This window comes from Eublepharis macularius, chromosome 5, assembly GCF_028583425.1.
Source record: "Eublepharis macularius isolate TG4126 chromosome 5, MPM_Emac_v1.0, whole genome shotgun sequence".
NCBI classification, from domain to species: domain Eukaryota; kingdom Metazoa; phylum Chordata; class Lepidosauria; order Squamata; family Eublepharidae; genus Eublepharis; species Eublepharis macularius.
The window spans coordinates 98,316,861-98,335,614 of record NC_072794.1 but is presented as its reverse complement, the minus strand read 5'-3'; the positions used below and the strand labels follow the sequence as shown (position 1 = coordinate 98,335,614).

At 42.8% G+C, this 18,754-nt stretch overlaps 1 protein-coding gene across 3 annotated transcripts in view; it reads left to right on the top strand.

Annotated features, from left to right (window-relative positions):
- Positions 1-18,357, top strand: part of RNF220 (ring finger protein 220) — a 389,522-nt gene extending 371,165 nt beyond the window's left edge. For all 3 annotated transcript variants that reach the window (XM_054980446.1, XM_054980445.1, XM_054980444.1), the window contains one exon: positions 15,310-18,357. In XM_054980446.1, the coding sequence (XP_054836421.1) occupies positions 15,310-15,381 (72 nt within the window). In that variant the 3' untranslated portion in view covers positions 15,382-18,357. The remainder of the gene's footprint in view (positions 1-15,309) is intronic.
- The last annotated feature ends 397 nt before the right edge of the window (positions 18,358-18,754 follow it).

Genomic DNA, 18,754 nt, shown 5'->3' with positions numbered 1-18,754 from the left:
TCTGTAAGAGTTTCCCAGGGTGTGGAATGCTAATGGCGGGAGGCTTCACTGAATCCTGAGGAGGTTCTTTTGCATATGGATTGGTGCTTGATGTGCTAATCTTCTCTGCAGGGCTATTGTCGGGTGTGGAGTGTTTTGTTGGCCTGGTGTTTTTCAGAACTGGAGCCCATGCTCTGTTCATTCTTAAGGTTTCTTCTTTCCTGTTGAAGTTTTGCTTATGCTTGTGAATTTCAATGGCTTCCCTGTGCAGTCTGACAAAGTAGTTGGAAGTGTTGTCCAGTATTTTGGTGTCCTGGAATAAGATACTGTGCCCTGTTTGAGTTAGGCTATGTTCAGCCACTGCTGATTTTTCAGGCTGTCCAAGTCTGCAGTGTCTTTCATGTTCTTTTATTCTTGTCTGGATGCTACGCTTTGTGGTCCCGATGTAAACTTGTCCACAGCTGCAGGGTATACGGTATACTCCTGCAGAGGTGAGGGGGTCTCTGCTGTCTTTTGCTGATCGTAGCATCTGTTGTATTTTTCGGGTGGGTCTGAATACTGCTTGAAGGTTATGCTTTTCCATAAGCTTTCCCATCTGATCAGTAATTCCTTTGATATATGGCAAAAACACTTTTCCTGTAGGTGACTGTTTTTCCTTGGTTGTTTGATTCATCCTGGGTTTGATTGCTCTTCGGATTTCATTTCTGGAGTAGCCATTTGCCTGAAGTGCGTGGTTTAGATGATTAATTTCCTCATTGAGAAAGCGCGGCTCACATATCCGTCTTGCACGATCCACTAATGTTTTCATTATGCCTCTTTTCTGTCGGGGGTGGTGATTGGAGTTTTTGTGTAAGTACCGATCAGTGTGAGTTGGTTTCCTGTAGACCTTGTGACCTAACTGAAAGTTTGCTTTGCGGATGACCAAGGTATCCAGGAATGAGAGTTTTCCCTCACTTTCTTTCTCCATTGTGAATTGTATGTTCAGGTGGATGTTGTTGAGATGATTCAAAAACTCCCTCAATTCTTCCTCCCCATGGCTCCAAATGATGAATGTATCATCCACAAACCGGAACCATACACTGGGTTTGTGGGGTGCTGATTCTAGAGCTGTTTTTTCAAAATGTTCCATGTAGAAGTTTGCTATAACTGGGCTGAGTGGGCTCCCCATGGCCACCCCATCCATCTGTTCATAGAATTCGTTGTCCCATTGGAAGTAACTGGTTGTCAGACAATGATGGAATAAGGCTGTTACATCCTCTGGGAAAATCTGATTAATCAGTGCAATAGTGTCTTTTACTGGAACCTTGGTAAACAGGGATACAACATCAAAACTGACAAGTATGTCTTGTGGATTGAGTTTCAGAGAACTGATTTTGTTGATGAAATCTGCTGAATCTTTGATGTAAGACGAGGTTTTCCCGATGTGGTCCTGCAGGAGATCTGCCAGATGTCTAGCTAATTCATATGTCGGTGAACCAATGGCACTCACAATGGGTCGGAGTGGGACTGAATCTTTATGTATTTTGGGGAGTCCATATAGTCTAGGTGGCTGTGCTTCAGTCTTGCATAGTTTTCTGTGCGTGTCGGGATGTAGTGAGGAATTCTTGATCAAGAATTCCTCACTACATCCCGACACGCACAGAAAACTATGCAAGACTGAAGCACAGCCACCTAGACTATATGGACTCCCCAAAATACATAAAGATTCAGTCCCACTCCGACCCATTGTGAGTGCCATTGGTTCACCGACATATGAATTAGCTAGACATCTGGCAGATCTCCTGCAGGACCACATCGGGAAAACCTCGTCTTACATCAAAGATTCAGCAGATTTCATCAACAAAATCAGTTCTCTGAAACTCAATCCACAAGACATACTTGTCAGTTTTGATGTTGTATCCCTGTTTACCAAGGTTCCAGTAAAAGACACTATTGCACTGATTAATCAGATTTTCCCAGAGGATGTAACAGCCTTATTCCATCATTGTCTGACAACCAGTTACTTCCAATGGGACAACGAATTCTATGAACAGATGGATGGGGTGGCCATGGGGAGCCCACTCAGCCCAGTTATAGCAAACTTCTACATGGAACATTTTGAAAAAACAGCTCTAGAATCAGCACCCCACAAACCCAGTGTATGGTTCCGGTTTGTGGATGATACATTCATCATTTGGAGCCATGGGGAGGAAGAATTGAGGGAGTTTTTGAATCATCTCAACAACATCCACCTGAACATACAATTCACAATGGAGAAAGAAAGTGAGGGAAAACTCTCATTCCTGGATACCTTGGTCATCCGCAAAGCAAACTTTCAGTTAGGTCACAAGGTCTACAGGAAACCAACTCACACTGATCGGTACTTACACAAAAACTCCAATCACCACCCCCGACAGAAAAGAGGCATAATGAAAACATTAGTGGATCGTGCAAGACGGATATGTGAGCCGCGCTTTCTCAATGAGGAAATTAATCATCTAAACCACGCACTTCAGGCAAATGGCTACTCCAGAAATGAAATCCGAAGAGCAATCAAACCCAGGATGAATCAAACAACCAAGGAAAAACAGTCACCTACAGGAAAAGTGTTTTTGCCATATATCAAAGGAATTACTGATCAGATGGGAAAGCTTATGGAAAAGCATAACCTTCAAGCAGTATTCAGACCCACCCGAAAAATACAACAGATGCTACGATCAGCAAAAGACAGCAGAGACCCCCTCACCTCTGCAGGAGTATACCGTATACCCTGCAGCTGTGGACAAGTTTACATCGGGACCACAAAGCGTAGCATCCAGACAAGAATAAAAGAACATGAAAGACACTGCAGACTTGGACAGCCTGAAAAATCAGCAGTGGCTGAACATAGCCTAACTCAAACAGGGCACAGTATCTTATTCCAGGACACCAAAATACTGGACAACACTTCCAACTACTTTGTCAGACTGCACAGGGAAGCCATTGAAATTCACAAGCATAAGCAAAACTTCAACAGGAAAGAAGAAACCTTAAGAATGAACAGAGCATGGGCTCCAGTTCTGAAAAACACCAGGCCAACAAAACACTCCACACCCGACAATAGCCCTGCAGAGAAGATTAGCACATCAAGCACCAATCCATATGCAAAAGAACCTCCTCAGGATTCAGTGAAGCCTCCCGCCATTAGCATTCCACACCCTGGAAAACTCTTACAGAATGACTCAGCTCAACCCCACCCCTCCTGAGTAGATACAAATGACCTACATCTTTTCCACACTGTGACACTGAGAGATCTCTGTCTTTTGGTGCTACACCTCTGAAGATGCCAGCCACAGCTGCTGGCGAAACGTCAGGAACTACAATGCCAAGACCACGGCAATACAGCCCGGAAAACCCCCAACAACCATTGTCCACAGTGCCATTTTCACTGAGATCCCAACGTGCAATCTGAAGCAAGAAATAGTGAATTTCTGTATTCTTGTGGACCCCTCTGTTTTCTAGGCTGTGGGTTTGGGGGCTGGACATACATTTTACAGCACAGTCCATACCCTGATCAGTGGTTAAAGTCTTTATACTGAAGTCAGTACTACCTAGCCTTTAGAAGACCTCACAATTATAGAACATAGGTGGTTGGGTGGTAAGAAGTTTTCAGTTTTATGCACTAAGAAGGATGTTAAATTAAATAACTTACATATTTCATTAAAGATCCCCAAAATACAGTTTGGCAGTGATCCTTTTCCTTTCAGGAATAGATACAAGACTGCAATATAAAAGTTTATGTGAAATCCACATGATCTTACAGCTTCTCTAAGTAACTTTCAGCCAAGGCATATGCATACAAAAGACACAATGAAATGTAATATTAGACTGTGCAATATCTCTCAGGTTTTCAAAATAATTTGTCTTCTTGCATAAGAAACTACATGACAAATTTGCCACATGTTGATTAAAATTAGGTCAGTTGGATACCAGGCAGAAAAGGTCTTCAGGTACAAGATGTTGCTGGAATATTCCAACTGGCTATCTAATGGTGGACAACAGTTGTCATTTGAAACCAGTGTATGTGTATTGCAAACTTTGGTTTCTAGTTACCATTTCTCCCATCTATTGTACTTCACCTCTAAACTGTGTGCAGAGTAATTGTCTCTCTGTTTACATGGAACACCAAGTCAAGTTAGACACATTTAATATTAAACATGGGCATTTAATATTAAATGTGGGCATTTAATAATAAATGTGGGCATTTAACCCTTTCCCACCCCATTTGCCCAGTAGAAATTCCCCCTGAGCTGCTAGCCTATGTAAGGAAACAAGGTCAGGTACAATATGGGGACCTGTCTCTCTCCCCGCCCCTGTTCTCATCCCGGGCTGAGAAATTCTCCCTCTCAGGGTGCTATCAGGAAAATGGCATGGGTGAGAGTGTTACTTTTCCCTCTTCCATACTGCTGCTCTGATCCAAATCACCCCCACACACACGCCAGTTACATGTTCACATTAAAAAAATACACTGAGAGATCACTGACCACAGCATTTCAGCAGATGGAAAGAATTTTGGCTTGTGGAGCATGACTCTCACCTCCCCCTTCCCACTGCCACCCACAGTATCCACTGAGAGTGGCATTTAGGGCTGCAGTGAGGGTGAAGGTGAGAAGAACACAATCTGCAGGAAGAAATTTTTCCATCTATGGAAACGCTCCAGGGGATCCAAGCTATAAATCGTCCATGTATATGCCACCCATCCCAGGATTTCAGCATCAATGCCTGGGGGCTGCTACCTTTGTTACAGGTGTGTATGCCCACAAATAGTTTTTCAAAGAAGTCTCAAACTGCAAAGGATGTGTGTGATAGTTTCCAAGAGAAGAGAAGAAATCAACACAATGTGCCAGTGTTTCCTAGCACTGGACATCTTTCTTGTGCAACTGAGGCACATATTATCATTCCTATATTAGTTTTGCATGAAGTTTGAGAGTGAGAAAAAGGTATGCCTACCTATGTCTTCAAAAAGTGACAGCCAGCAGCTGTGACATTTTTAAAAAAATACCAACCTTGCTTCCAAAGGGGAAAGCATATTTGAAATTAGCTGTGAGGGGAGGAGCAAGTTTATTGATACCTAAGCTGCACTCAAAAAAATGATCCTTGCACTGATGGTGACTATGCCACAGGGAGGGGAGCTGTTTCACCCAAATATAGCATTCTGAGTTGGAAATTGCACAGGGGAAGCAATTAATAAGCAGCCGCTCATCTGTTCCCCAGCCCTCTCCTTCTCCCTACAGCTCGCAATTTATTAAAGCAGGGTCTTTTGTAAGGCAGGCGCTGTTCTCTCACTCTTTTAAAAAAATCTCCCTGCCTATGTTCGCATGTTTCTAATGTAACCATTAAAATGTAGCCCGAAGACAGCAATAAAAACCCTGGAACGCCTTAGTGCTTTTGTGTCTTGATCAAAGTCAATGTGTGTAATCTCGTTAAGTCCGCCTTTCCCTCCCCCCCTCCTCTTCTTTATGAATTTAATAGCACACGGCAGCTGGGCTGGGTGTTTCATACTCACCAACCTGCATTGTTCTAATTAAGGTATCTCCTTAATTTTGAGCACAACAGAGAATGTGTGGGTGTGTTTGTGTTTAACTAGCAAGGAGCGCTGGGATAATGGATTTAATAATTGCCACAAGTTACCTTTCTCTGGGTGCAAAGCTGACTTCCCTCTTGGCAAGGAAAATGCAGAAACTGCTGCATGTATGGCACACATGGAAAAATACGCTCAATGAAGGGGGCAGCATATTTCTTGTGTTGTGCAATAAACAATTCGTTGCGTTTAATGGCAGTTGTGGGGGGATGGTGACTCACTGGGCTTCCTGACATGTTTGAACATTTCTGGAGATCTGCCATTTATCCCCCATTAGGGGGAAATGCAGCTTTTCTTTCTGTATTTTATATGACGAGACCAAATGATTGCTTCAACTTTTTTTTTTGTACAAGGGAAGAAACCAAAGCAGAGTGGTCCTGATACCCTTACAGTTTCATAGGGATGAACTTGTATCTGCCTGAGCTTTAAGTGTTCAGCATTCACTCTCACCCAGAAATCACAAGTGTTATCCTGCAAGATTTCATGCTTTTCCTGTCCTCAAATTTTGACATCTGTGGTGCTGAGTGGCAGTTTTCAGCTAATAACACTTTCACCGTGCAAAGTTCATTACTGTCTGTTTTCCTTTTCATTCCCTACAATAACTTTTCTTATTTCACAGCTGATGAGCTGCAGCTAAAACTGTCCTGATATTTAAAAAAATTCAACAACTGTATTCCACCTCCACTACCTCGCCAAAAAATAAAAAACAGTAACGGGGGATGCATAAGGGAAGGAGCGAGTACAAGATTAGCCATACTTATGAGGAGATTTGGACCCAATTTAGCACCATATGCTTGGTTCCCACTGGCTCCCATCTAATTGCAGCTGACAAGTTCAGCCACAGCAGATGTGTTCCTAAAAATAAAACAATAGAGTTTTGAGACATAAAGAGGTATTAGTTCTTTCTTCGGATGAGGAAGCTGAGGCAGGGAAGGGGGGAAAGTATTTCTATGCTTCCTCATGTATAGAATGAAGTTGTAGCACCAAAGCAAGATTCCCTAACACACACACTTCTTTCCCAGGATCTGTGTGAGCCTGAAAACATGATTTGATGTGAGCCTTGTGATTCTTTCATGTCACACGCAAACCTTGATGACTCCATAGGCATAGATGCTGAATCATGGCATTGCTAGTGCTGCCGTAGCACAGTAAAAATACAACATAAAAGTTTGTTTTCTCCTCAATTGGGTATTCACATTTTAGCTGTGTTGGGTTATTTAAACTATTTGGTGGTGGTTAAAGAAATTATAACGATAAAATGATTAATCCAGCAACAACGGGCCAAAAACTGTAACAGGAGAGCATAAAATCATAGGAACGAAAAGCCAGTAAAATATGAAGATCTCCACTGTCTTACTTTCAGAGGCTGCACTTGCCAGGCTCAGCTCTCAAAGAGGGTGCCTAGATAGAGAAAATTATGTACTCAGTATGGTGTTTATTAAAGATTACTTAGGTGTTATAGGGGGGATGATGGTTACAAAATACAGCAAAAGGAAAGAAAGCCCTTACAACATTCCTTCAGCTCTCTGGAGACTCCTAACAGATGTGAATGTGCTCCAAGGGCATGTACTACAGTATCCCTGCTCAGATCAGAACCTGTCAGCTGAGTTTGAAGGACTCGGGGTGGGGGGCTGCAAGGATTTTATACAGGCAAATAGCTCTGCTCTGAGAATAAATCAGAAAGGGAGTCAGGCACTTGTCTGGGGGGGGGGCTGTCTTTCCCGGGCAGTTTGCCTGGTTACCCTAACTCCTTACCTGAGTGCCACACAGTGTGCAGCCTATACTAGGCACAGCTAGGTGGGAATTGGCCTTGGTAGCCTGCCACTGAGTGAAAGACAATAAAGGGCAAACATGGCATTAGTGAAGATTCACTGTTGCCTCCTTGCTATGCAATGGTCTTCTATGTGCACCTCCAATACACCCAGCTGGTAACTTCAAGTGTATACAGCAAGCTGATATTTCTGAAGGTGTTCTAGAAAAGGTGCCATTCCAAAGAAGGTCTTTTCCTCTGTTGATATTTGGCTGATTGCTGAAGATGGGATCATTTGGAGCAGGGTCTATAGTGATCACCTGAGTGAAGTAAACAGGCCTTCAGAGTTTTGCAAATTGGCCTTAGATATTTGGAGCTCCTGTAGTGGTCAACAGTCTCCCTGCCTCAGTAACCACCTGACAGTGGTCTCCAGAACAAAATAGGTGTGTCTGAGCATAACCTGTCTATTTCAGCACAGTTATGTATGAACATATAGATTAATAGTAACTTTAATAACTCAAAAAGTACTTTTTTAAAAACTCCAAAGATTGCTGGATCCTTCTACAGTCAGCTGCCCTTTGGTTCATATCTGCTCTGAGAATCCTGATCAGTTTGTGCATGCTGACTTAGAGCATTCCAAAGTATCAGGGAACCTTTTATTGGAGTCAAAACCCTTATTCTGTAGCATTTTCTCCCATGTATGTTTTTTTGCTCTGAAAATGAATTACTGTATTTGGTTTTTGAGAGAGCCGTTTTGCTTCCATAATATACTATGTATTGGATGCAAAGTTTAAATTTACTAGAATCTCAATTTATACTTTTTAATGCAGCAAGCTTTCTCATCCCTCTTGATTATTGAGATGTCTCTCCCTAAAGTATACTGAGCTGCAAATCTGCCTGAGACCCTGGAGAGCCACTATCAGAGTAGACTACTGTTTACTTGGGCTAGGTGACTTGGGTAGGCAGCTTCCTAAGAACTGGTTGTTGCTCAAGAATTCTGAATTGCTAAAAATTCCAAGTCCCATAACTACATGTAGCCAGAGCAAATCCATGAAGGCATGCATTGTATATGGGTGCATTGTATGAGATGTGCGTGGTTGCAGAATTTGGATTGTTTGGCATATTGGTCCTGGGATGATGAATGCATCAAATTCCCTTACTATTGTTGCCTTGTTACCTGGTTTTCACAGTTTTTTAAACTTTCCCTTGCATCCCTCTGTCTCTTCCTCCAGATGCAGGCTTGGGTGAATGGCATAGTTTAGGAGTTAGGAGCATAAGTTTCATCCTCCCCGCTTCAGAATCTTGTGGTCATCTTTCTTTGATGTGTGTGCCTCTCTTTTCTCATTTCTGACACTGATAAGCTTTTAACCTCAAGGGTATTTTTGTTTTGTTCTGTCTAATATTTTCAATGACAAAACCTCAAGTTTCTTTATAGACCAAGATATGAATTATCTCAGGCTGCAAATATTCAGTTTTGCTGGTTTAAAAAAAAAACTCCACCTTTTTCTCAAAGCACTGTTCCTTCCTGACATGGTGTGAGATATAATGACTTTGCAAAGTGGTCACACTTGTTATTTTTCAAATTCCCCAAAGTGATTAGCCTGCATTCTAGATCAATCACTTGCCAAATTTTAATTAAGAATGCGTGGGGCAAATAAAACCTTCTCTTCATCATTCCTTTTTGGTGCTGTGTTTCAGCCCTGGAGCTACATTTTGCAGCCGGGTTTTATAAACCCTGGAAAACTGGGGTTTATGATGGAAAAGCTGAGGAGGCCTTCCGTCACTGCAGCACACACTGCTGTTACCCATCAAGGCTTTTCCATGGGGCCATGATGAAAGGAGTGGGAGGACATTTCAGATTTCCCCCCCCCCCCATGTCCAACAGGTGTGGCTTATTATTCCACAGTATTTTTATTTCAAGGGGAAAGTTTAGTAACCCCAGCTGGCAGGTGAGCAGGAAGGGGGGAAGAAATCTTTGTTCACTGGCTTGGTGCCAGCGCATGTGTGTGAGGCTTGTTTAATTGCCTCATGTAACAATTGCTTTATGTAGCACTGAGAAAATGTTTAAAAGGAAGAATGAGCCGGCAAGTGCCTTAAACTTCCGCTGCTCTCAATGTAATCAGGAGGGGGCAGAGTTTGGCGTTCGAAATCCAGTTTCTCTGTGTGACCAAGAAAAAAGAAATCTGCTCTTGAAAGAAATTGGGCACACTTTGCATCTTTCATGCATTATTATTTTTAGCATTTTCTAGAGGCCAAACTGCCTTCACTTTGTATTGTCGAAGGCTTTCACGGCCGGAGAACGATGGTTGTTGGGGGTTTTCCGGGCTATATTGCCGTGGTCTTGGCATTGTAGTTCCTGACGTTTCGCCAGCAGCTGTGGCTGGCATCTTCAGAGGTGTAGCACCACAAGACAGAGATCTCTCAGTGTCACAGTGTGGAAAAGATGTAGGTCATTTGTATCTACTCAGGAGGGGTGGGGTTGAGCTGAGTCATCCTGTAAGAGTTTCCCAGGGTGTGGAATGCTAATGGCGGGAGGCTTCACTGTATCCTGAGGAGGTTCTTTTGCATATGGATTGGTGCTTGATGTGCTAATCTTCTCTGCAGGGCTATTGTCGGGTGTGGAGTGTTTTGTTGGCCTGGTGTTTTTCAGAACTGGAGCCCATGCTCTGTTCATTCTTAAGGTTTCTTCTTTCCTGTTGAAGTTTTGCTTATGCTTGTGAATTTCAATGGCTTCCCTGTGCAGTCTGACAAAGTAGTTGGAAGTGTTGTCCAGTATTTTGGTGTCCTGGAATAAGATACTGTGCCCTGTTTGAGTTAGGCTATGTTCAGCCACTGCTGATTTTTCAGGTTGTCCAAGTCTGCAGTGTCTCTCATGTTCTTTTATTCTTGTCTGGATGCTACGCTTTGTGGTCCCGATGTAAACTTGTCCACAGCTGCAGGGTATACGGTATACTCCTGCAGAGGAGAGGGGGTCTCTGCTGTCTTTTGCTGATCGTAGCATCTGTTGTATTTTTCGGGTGGGTCTGAATACTGCTTGAAGGTTATGCTTTTTCATAAGCTTTCCCATCTGATCAGTAATTCCTTTGATATATGGCAAAAACACTTTTCCTGTAGGTGACTGTTTTTCCTTGGTTGTTTGATTCATCCTGGGTTTGATTGCTCTTCGGATTTCATTTCTGGAGTAGCCATTTGCCTGAAGTGCGTGGTTTAGATGATTAATTTCCTCATTGAGAAAGCGCGGCTCACATATCCGTCTTGCACGATCCACTAATGTTTTCATTATGCCTCTTTTCTGTCGGGGGTGGTGATTGGAGTTTTTGTGTAAGTACCGATCAGTGTGAGTTGGTTTCCTGTAGACCTTGTGACCTAACTGAAAGTTTGCTTTGCGGATGACCAAGGTATCCAGGAATGAGAGTTTTCCCTCACTTTCTTTCTCCATTGTGAATTGTATGTTCAGGTGGATGTTGTTGAGATGATTCAAAAACTCCCTCAATTCTTCCTCCCCATGGCTCCAAATGATGAATGTATCATCCACAAACCGGAACCATACACTGGGTTTGTGGGGTGCTGATTCTAGAGCTGTTTTTTCAAAATGTTCCATGTAGAAGTTTGCTATAACTGGGCTGAGTGGGCTCCCCATGGCCACCCCATCCATCTGTTCATAGAATTCATTGTCCCATTGGAAGTAACTGGTTGTCAGACAATGATGGAATAAGGCTGTTACATCCTCTGGGAAAATCTGATTAATCAGTGCAATAGTGTCTTTTACTGGAACCTTGGTAAACAGGGATACAACATCAAAACTGACAAGTATGTCTTGTGGATTGAGTTTCAGAGAACTGATTTTGTTGATGAAATCTGCTGAATCTTTGATGTAAGATGAGGTTTTCCCGATGTGGTCCTGCAGGAGATCTGCCAGATGTCTAGCTAATTCATAAGTCGGTGAACCAATGGCACTCACAATGGGTCGGAGTGGGACTGAATCTTTATGTATTTTGGGGAGTCCATATAGTCTAGGTGGCTGTGCTTCAGTCTTGCATAGTTTTCTGTGCGTGTTGGGATGTAGTGAGGAATTCTTGATCAGCGCATTTGTTAGGCTAACAAATGCGCTGATCAAGAATTCCTCACTACATCCCAACACGCACAGAAAACTATGCAAGACTGAAGCACAGCCACCTAGACTATATGGACTCCCCAAAATACATAAAGATTCAGTCCCACTCCGACCCATTGTGAGTGCCATTGGTTCACCGACTTATGAATTAGCTAGACATCTGGCAGATCTCCTGCAGGACCACATCGGGAAAACCTCATCTTACATCAAAGATTCAGCAGATTTCATCAACAAAATCAGTTCTCTGAAACTCAATCCACAAGACATACTTGTCAGTTTTGATGTTGTATCCCTGTTTACCAAGGTTCCAGTAAAAGACACTATTGCACTGATTAATCAGATTTTCCCAGAGGATGTAACAGCCTTATTCCATCATTGTCTGACAACCAGTTACTTCCAATGGGACAATGAATTCTATGAACAGATGGATGGGGTGGCCATGGGGAGCCCACTCAGCCCAGTTATAGCAAACTTCTACATGGAACATTTTGAAAAAACAGCTCTAGAATCAGCACCCCACAAACCCAGTGTATGGTTCCGGTTTGTGGATGATACATTCATCATTTGGAGCCATGGGGAGGAAGAATTGAGGGAGTTTTTGAATCATCTCAACAACATCCACCTGAACATACAATTCACAATGGAGAAAGAAAGTGAGGGAAAACTCTCATTCCTGGATACCTTGGTCATCCGCAAAGCAAACTTTCAGTTAGGTCACAAGGTCTACAGGAAACCAACTCACACTGATCGGTACTTACACAAAAACTCCAATCACCACCCCCGACAGAAAAGAGGCATAATGAAAACATTAGTGGATCGTGCAAGACGGATATGTGAGCCGCGCTTTCTCAATGAGGAAATTAATCATCTAAACCACGCACTTCAGGCAAATGGCTACTCCAGAAATGAAATCCGAAGAGCAATCAAACCCAGGATGAATCAAACAACCAAGGAAAAACAGTCACCTACAGGAAAAGTGTTTTTGCCATATATCAAAGGAATTACTGATCAGATGGGAAAGCTTATGAAAAAGCATAACCTTCAAGCAGTATTCAGACCCACCCGAAAAATACAACAGATGCTACGATCAGCAAAAGACAGCAGAGACCCCCTCTCCTCTGCAGGAGTATACCGTATACCCTGCAGCTGTGGACAAGTTTACATCGGGACCACAAAGCGTAGCATCCAGACAAGAATAAAAGAACATGAGAGACACTGCAGACTTGGACAACCTGAAAAATCAGCAGTGGCTGAACATAGCCTAACTCAAACAGGGCACAGTATCTTATTCCAGGACACCAAAATACTGGACAACACTTCCAACTACTTTGTCAGACTGCACAGGGAAGCCATTGAAATTCACAAGCATAAGCAAAACTTCAACAGGAAAGAAGAAACCTTAAGAATGAACAGAGCATGGGCTCCAGTTCTGAAAAACACCAGGCCAACAAAACACTCCACACCCGACAATAGCCCTGCAGAGAAGATTAGCACATCAAGCACCAATCCATATGCAAAAGAACCTCCTCAGGATACAGTGAAGCCTCCCGCCATTAGCATTCCACACCCTGGGAAACTCTTACAGGATGACTCAGCTCAACCCCACCCCTCCTGAGTAGATACAAATGACCTACATCTTTTCCACACTGTGACACTGAGAGATCTCTGTCTTGTGGTGCTACACCTCTGAAGATGCCAGCCACAGCTGCTGGCGAAACGTCAGGAACTACAATGCCAAGACCACGGCAATACAGCCCGGAAAACCCCCAACAACCATTGCCTTCGCTTTCCTTAGCAACAACTCTGTAATATATTGTGCTGCGGTAGCAATTTGTACAAAATTTATCCACTGAGGTTCAGTCTCTCCCCAAGGTTTTAAGACAGCACCTTCCACTTCCAAACCCAATACTCTGAGTTCTGCAGAACTCAGTTTGTTTTATTGAGTAGCATTAGAGATCTTTTAATCTTGACATTATTATTCCCAGTCATTAAATCAGAGATTTGTAGAAAGATAGATTTGGGATTCATGAAGCATTGTGGAAGTGAGACTAGAAGTGTTCTGAGAGATGGTAGATACCATAAGTGTTTGAATAAGCCTGTTTCTAAGACTTGAAGGGTACTTTCTCACTTTATGTTCTCTGGAGGCATGAGGCTTACTTCCTTGGGAGCCACCACTGAATCTAGTATAACAGAATCCTAGCCTTTCTATAGGACAAGAAGGCTGGCATACAAGAACAGGGAAACATGGCTGGAGTGCAGTGACAGACTCAAGCCACTCTCATTGCAAAGTTTCTTTCTTCAGTGAATGTGCACCCATCTTGTATAGATGAATACATTAAGATTGGTGAAGGATCCAGACATGGCAGTAGTGTTTCTTTTTAGATTTTTGTATGGCTATTCTGTGGGTGACTTAAAACCTCTGCCACCAATGAGTTATAAATCCTGCTGGATTTGTAAAACTTCTCTAGCAGGTCTTGGACTTGATTTTCTTTTCTTGTCAGTTCTGCTACAGCTTTTCAGAAACTTCCTCTTGATTACCTTTCCATAGCAGCAGGCTCTTTGCTATATGGTGAGGCTAACTTTTGCTGCTTAGTTGAAATTTCTGAGGAATTGCTGCACAATGAACATAAAACCACATGCCAACTGGACCACTTATACAGGGAGCTTCCTTTTCATCCCTCAGAGTCAACAGGTTAAAGTTTGATACCATCTCCTGGTACTTCCCAGCTGCTGTCCTCATCTACATTTGCCTCCAAAGGCAGCTTCTGTGTTTTGTGTATCATTTTTCTCGTCAACTTTCTGTCACACCCAGCAATCTGATGCTGACTCGTTTATTTTGACCCTGATAATGAGATTTAGTAATATCCTCCTGTCTGTCAGTTCAATTGACAGATGACGCATCTGAGTGCATTATTTCTAATGGATGTCGCACATCAGCTGCCTTTTCCCCTTCTTTGGCTAGGTGTTTTCATTTTTCCTTAATACTGCATGGCAGTTTTATGTTGGACTGAGTTTCCTGTCATTTAATAGAGAGAAGTAATGAAAAGCAATCAAGGGCCTCAGAGAGCTGTTCCTATTCAGCAATCCCCTCCAGATTGGGAGGGGAACATGGCCACAGAAAAGGGGTCCATCCGCAGCCTGCCCAATGAGCCCCAAGTAGGAGGTGCCCAACCAAGCTGCACAGCTGGGCTAAGTGTGTTCCTCATTTGGCTGGCAGACCTCTAATCATGATGAGGCTGGGCAGGTGCATCCCTCACCCTATTGAGCCCAGACTAGGTATGGTGAAGGATGGGCTGGGTGCAGTGAGGCACCTCCTTGAGGCAAAAGCACAATTCTAGCCCTCAGCTTTGCAAGAGAAACACTTCACAGTGAGTGACTAGTATATGAACTTGAGCTGCTTGCTGCCCGTTTTCATTTTAACATCTTAGTTGCTTTATGCAATATTGATCATTTTCAAAAATATTCCAAATTCTGAGAAAATGTCAACGTTTCTTGGCTCTCATGTGCTCTCGGCATGTGCCTTTTCCTCTGTTTTACCTGTTACACAGTCTTACTCTGGGACCTTGAAGGCATGAGAGTTAGTCAGGCTAATGTGAGAAGTGTCTCAAGAGTAGCTTGAAAGGAGAATAAAAGGGGCTCTGGCAGGCAGCAAACGCATTATCTTTTTCCTTCCCACCACACCCTGATCTGCCTTCAGCATCAGCAATCATGTGAGAAAGGAGTGTGCCTTTTCCCTTGATTGAGGCCTCTCCCTGTGATTAGAAACAATGTGCACCTGATGCTAGCTACAATAGTATCATGATATGGACAGGAGGCAGAGGCAGTTTCTTTGCCCTTCATAACACTGCTTTGCTTAATCCCATACAGGGTGCCAAGAAGCTGTGCCCTCAGTGCAACACCATCACCTCTCCAGGGGACCTAAGGCGCATCTACTTATGAAGGATATGGCTGCTCAGACCAGATTGCCGTACCATGGGGATTGGGGGAACTGGAACAGCAGCAGCAGCAGCAGCAGCAAGAGACATTTACAAACAAACTAGAGACTCCAAATGTGGACTAGAGGCTGAAGGAGCCACACAATGCCTCTGCTTCCAAACTTGTCACTGGCACCGCCGACTCCACAGAAAGGCCAAACCAGAATCTTTCTTGTGACCCCCCTCACACACGTATACAAACGGATGTTCTGCACCTGTCCCATGTCGCCATGAGTTGGGTCGCAGGCCTTTTCAGGGGCATGTCTGGGAAGCCAAACCACTCTGCGAGCCAACCTGAGAAGGGACTGGATCTGCCACAGCAGGAACTCTCCTAAGTTGTGACTTGTGTTCTTTTTCCCCTTCTTTTTTTGTGGTGGTCTAGTGGTCTGAAAAACAAAATGCCTGCACCCACACTTCCACAAAGGCAGAATGAAGCACATGTAATATAAATTCTATATGTTTACAATGTTGTGTATAAATGGGATAGACTCCAACATTACATACTAATATGTTGCCCTTTTGTTTTTAATTTGGTTTTGGGTTGTACTTTTTTTAAAAAAGAGAAAAAATAAGCAGAGAACATTAAACTCATATTTTTCTTGGTTCTGCAAAGTTTTGACATTAAAGTCATTAGTTTAAAAGAAGTATAAATATATATATATTATACATATATATAATATAAATGGTTTAATGTTCTGTGGTGTATATTTCCTCATTCAGATATAAAATTAACAGCTTCTAGTGATGGCTGTAGTACTGCCCGTAACTTACACAACTTCTGGGAGAAGTTGGGAAAACGATTTCTGTCATTAGTTGTAGCTAATGAGGCTATTTATATAGAATCTTTATCCCACTGAAACGGTCTTCAATTTTTCCCTGAAGGGAAAGGAAGAAGTGTGCAAATCAGGCTTGCAAGTTTTTACTAATGCCAGTTGGAAACAGGACAAGTTTACATGAAGCAGAAGAAAAGGGGGTCATCTTTGCCTACTGCATTTGGCATTATGGGATGTAGCTTCACTCTGGCCAGTAGTTTTCTATTGAGAAGGCTGAAGCCATCTTTTGTTTGAACATACTGCAGTCACAAGCTTCTGAGCCAGTAAGTACTGCTCTGGTTTGTAGCTTCTCCTAGGCCCATAAAATTAAGTACAGAGAAGCAATTTAGAAGTGCCCTCAGTCCAGTCATCCTATGAGTAAACAGGAAGTAACCTTCAGTCTTACTCTATTTCTCTGGTCAAGCAAATCCTTTTCTATCAGTTTGGCATAGTTCTATGCCTAGACAGCCACTGGCACTGCTGGTGTGCACTGCTCTGAAATGCTGCTCTGTGTAACGTCCCAACTCTTTCATAGGTTCAATTCTAAAAACATACTTCATTTTTAAAGAATGTTTGTATGTGCTAGCCTGTAGTGACATGGGTTTTGTTGCCTCCTACTATCTCTCTTGCTCAGATTGTAACAGTGGTAGAACTCAGTCCAGGTTTATGTGAGATTGGGCTCATTGAAGCCCTCTCCAGCCATTTGCACAGTCGTCCTAACAGCAACCCTTACTTGGTCCCCTGTTCTGCAATTTGCAAACTGTCCCCAGCTGTGGCCCCCATGCAGTCTATCATAAGTCTTGCCCCAATCAAAACCAAAACATGAAATTTCCAGACACACTCACAAACAAGCCTCCTTCAGTCCATCTACAAAAAGGTTTGCAATGTTGCTGGGTCTCTGCAAACGGAAACTAGGAGTTTATTTGGCATTGACAAGAGCTGGTTTTGCTAAGCAAAGATGCCTGTCATTAACTGCGTTTTAAGAAGGGGATAGTGGGTGAAATACATTTTTCCTCTAGCTAATTCAGTTTAATACCTCCAATTTATGTTCTAAAGCATAAGACCAGTGAGAGTCACGTTGGTGTCAAAAGAAACAGTTTTATATGGATCAGATTTATACCACAGTGCTGTAAGTTTATCTTACAGTACAGGGTTCTATATTCCTTCCTACGTAGGTATAGCCATTATTATTAAAATCTTGCTTTTTGACTTGTCAAGAATCCTCATGAAATACTAATGTCTTATGGAGAATAGCTTCAAGCTCCTAGACAATTCTAAACTTCCATTGTTCCCAAATGGTTAACTCCTGAACCACTATTTTTTTCATATAGCCTCAAGTGGCTAAGCCATCTGACTATATTGTAGTTTAAAAATAAGTGTTCCTGCTGCTGGCATCTAGGCAGTGAGACCAAGGAGAAAGAGCCTGGGGGCGGGGGGTTGTTGCTTTTTTAAACAAAAGGCTTATGTGGCATCGTAACAGCAGCAGCCATTTTCAATAAGCCATTTATTCATATCATGGAGTCCTCCACTGGTATAGCACTTAACTTCCTAAAGGCAAGTGGTCTGAAGTGTGTCATAGCAAGGATGTCTGCCCACACTCAACCCTGCTTGCCCCAGTACAATCACGCAATCACGGTGGGAATATTCAGTACAAAGGAGCACATCACCCTGAAATGTTTGAGAGTAGGCCGTGCTAAGAGAGTTCATTTTTCATATCCCAGTAAGTTGGGAACAAAGAGCTTTCTCTGGTCCTATGGACCACCACTAAACTAAATGCATATCCGTAAAGCCACACACAGACAATAAGTTTTATTTTATCATTAATCTGTCCCTGTTGTTTTTCCTCAAAGGGGTAGGGAGGAGAAATAAGATCTGAAGGGAAAGAAGATGCAAGGGACTGGCTTGGTCCTTTGTGCAAGGCTCGGTTCACAGCACTGAACAACCACATTCTTCTTTTCTACTATGAGCTTTGAAACTAAGCAAACTATCTTTGCCCAAAGATTCCCAGCTGCACAAGGTGATATTCAAGTTGTGTCTATGAGTGTGTGTCCGTGTATATTCTATAAAAAGGTACTTGTCATTCCCGTTTGTAAACCACATTTGACATTAATTAAATGAGTATAAAATCTTCCAAGCGTGCCTTCTGTGCTCTTGCCTGCTTGCCGGTTTTCTTCCCTCACTTGGGCAGCCCTATAGACAGATACTTCTCTTCCTGTTTCCCATCAAGCTCCAGCTGTTTTGCCACAGCCCAGAGTAACTGTTTGATTATGAGAACCACTGACATCAGTCTGACCCACTGCCTTATGCAGGCCAATGTTCACCTCCTGTCAGTGCCAAATTAATCCCCCCTTGTGCTCCTTTCCTGTAGTTTATAGTTAGATCTTAACATGCTGAAAGTTCCCTCTTTCATTTTAAAAGTATAGTTTTAGTCATATGTATGACTGGGAAGGTTTTTTTTTAAGTATGATAGTAATATATGCAAAAGACTCATACACCAGCTATATTTACACTACTTTATGCTGACCT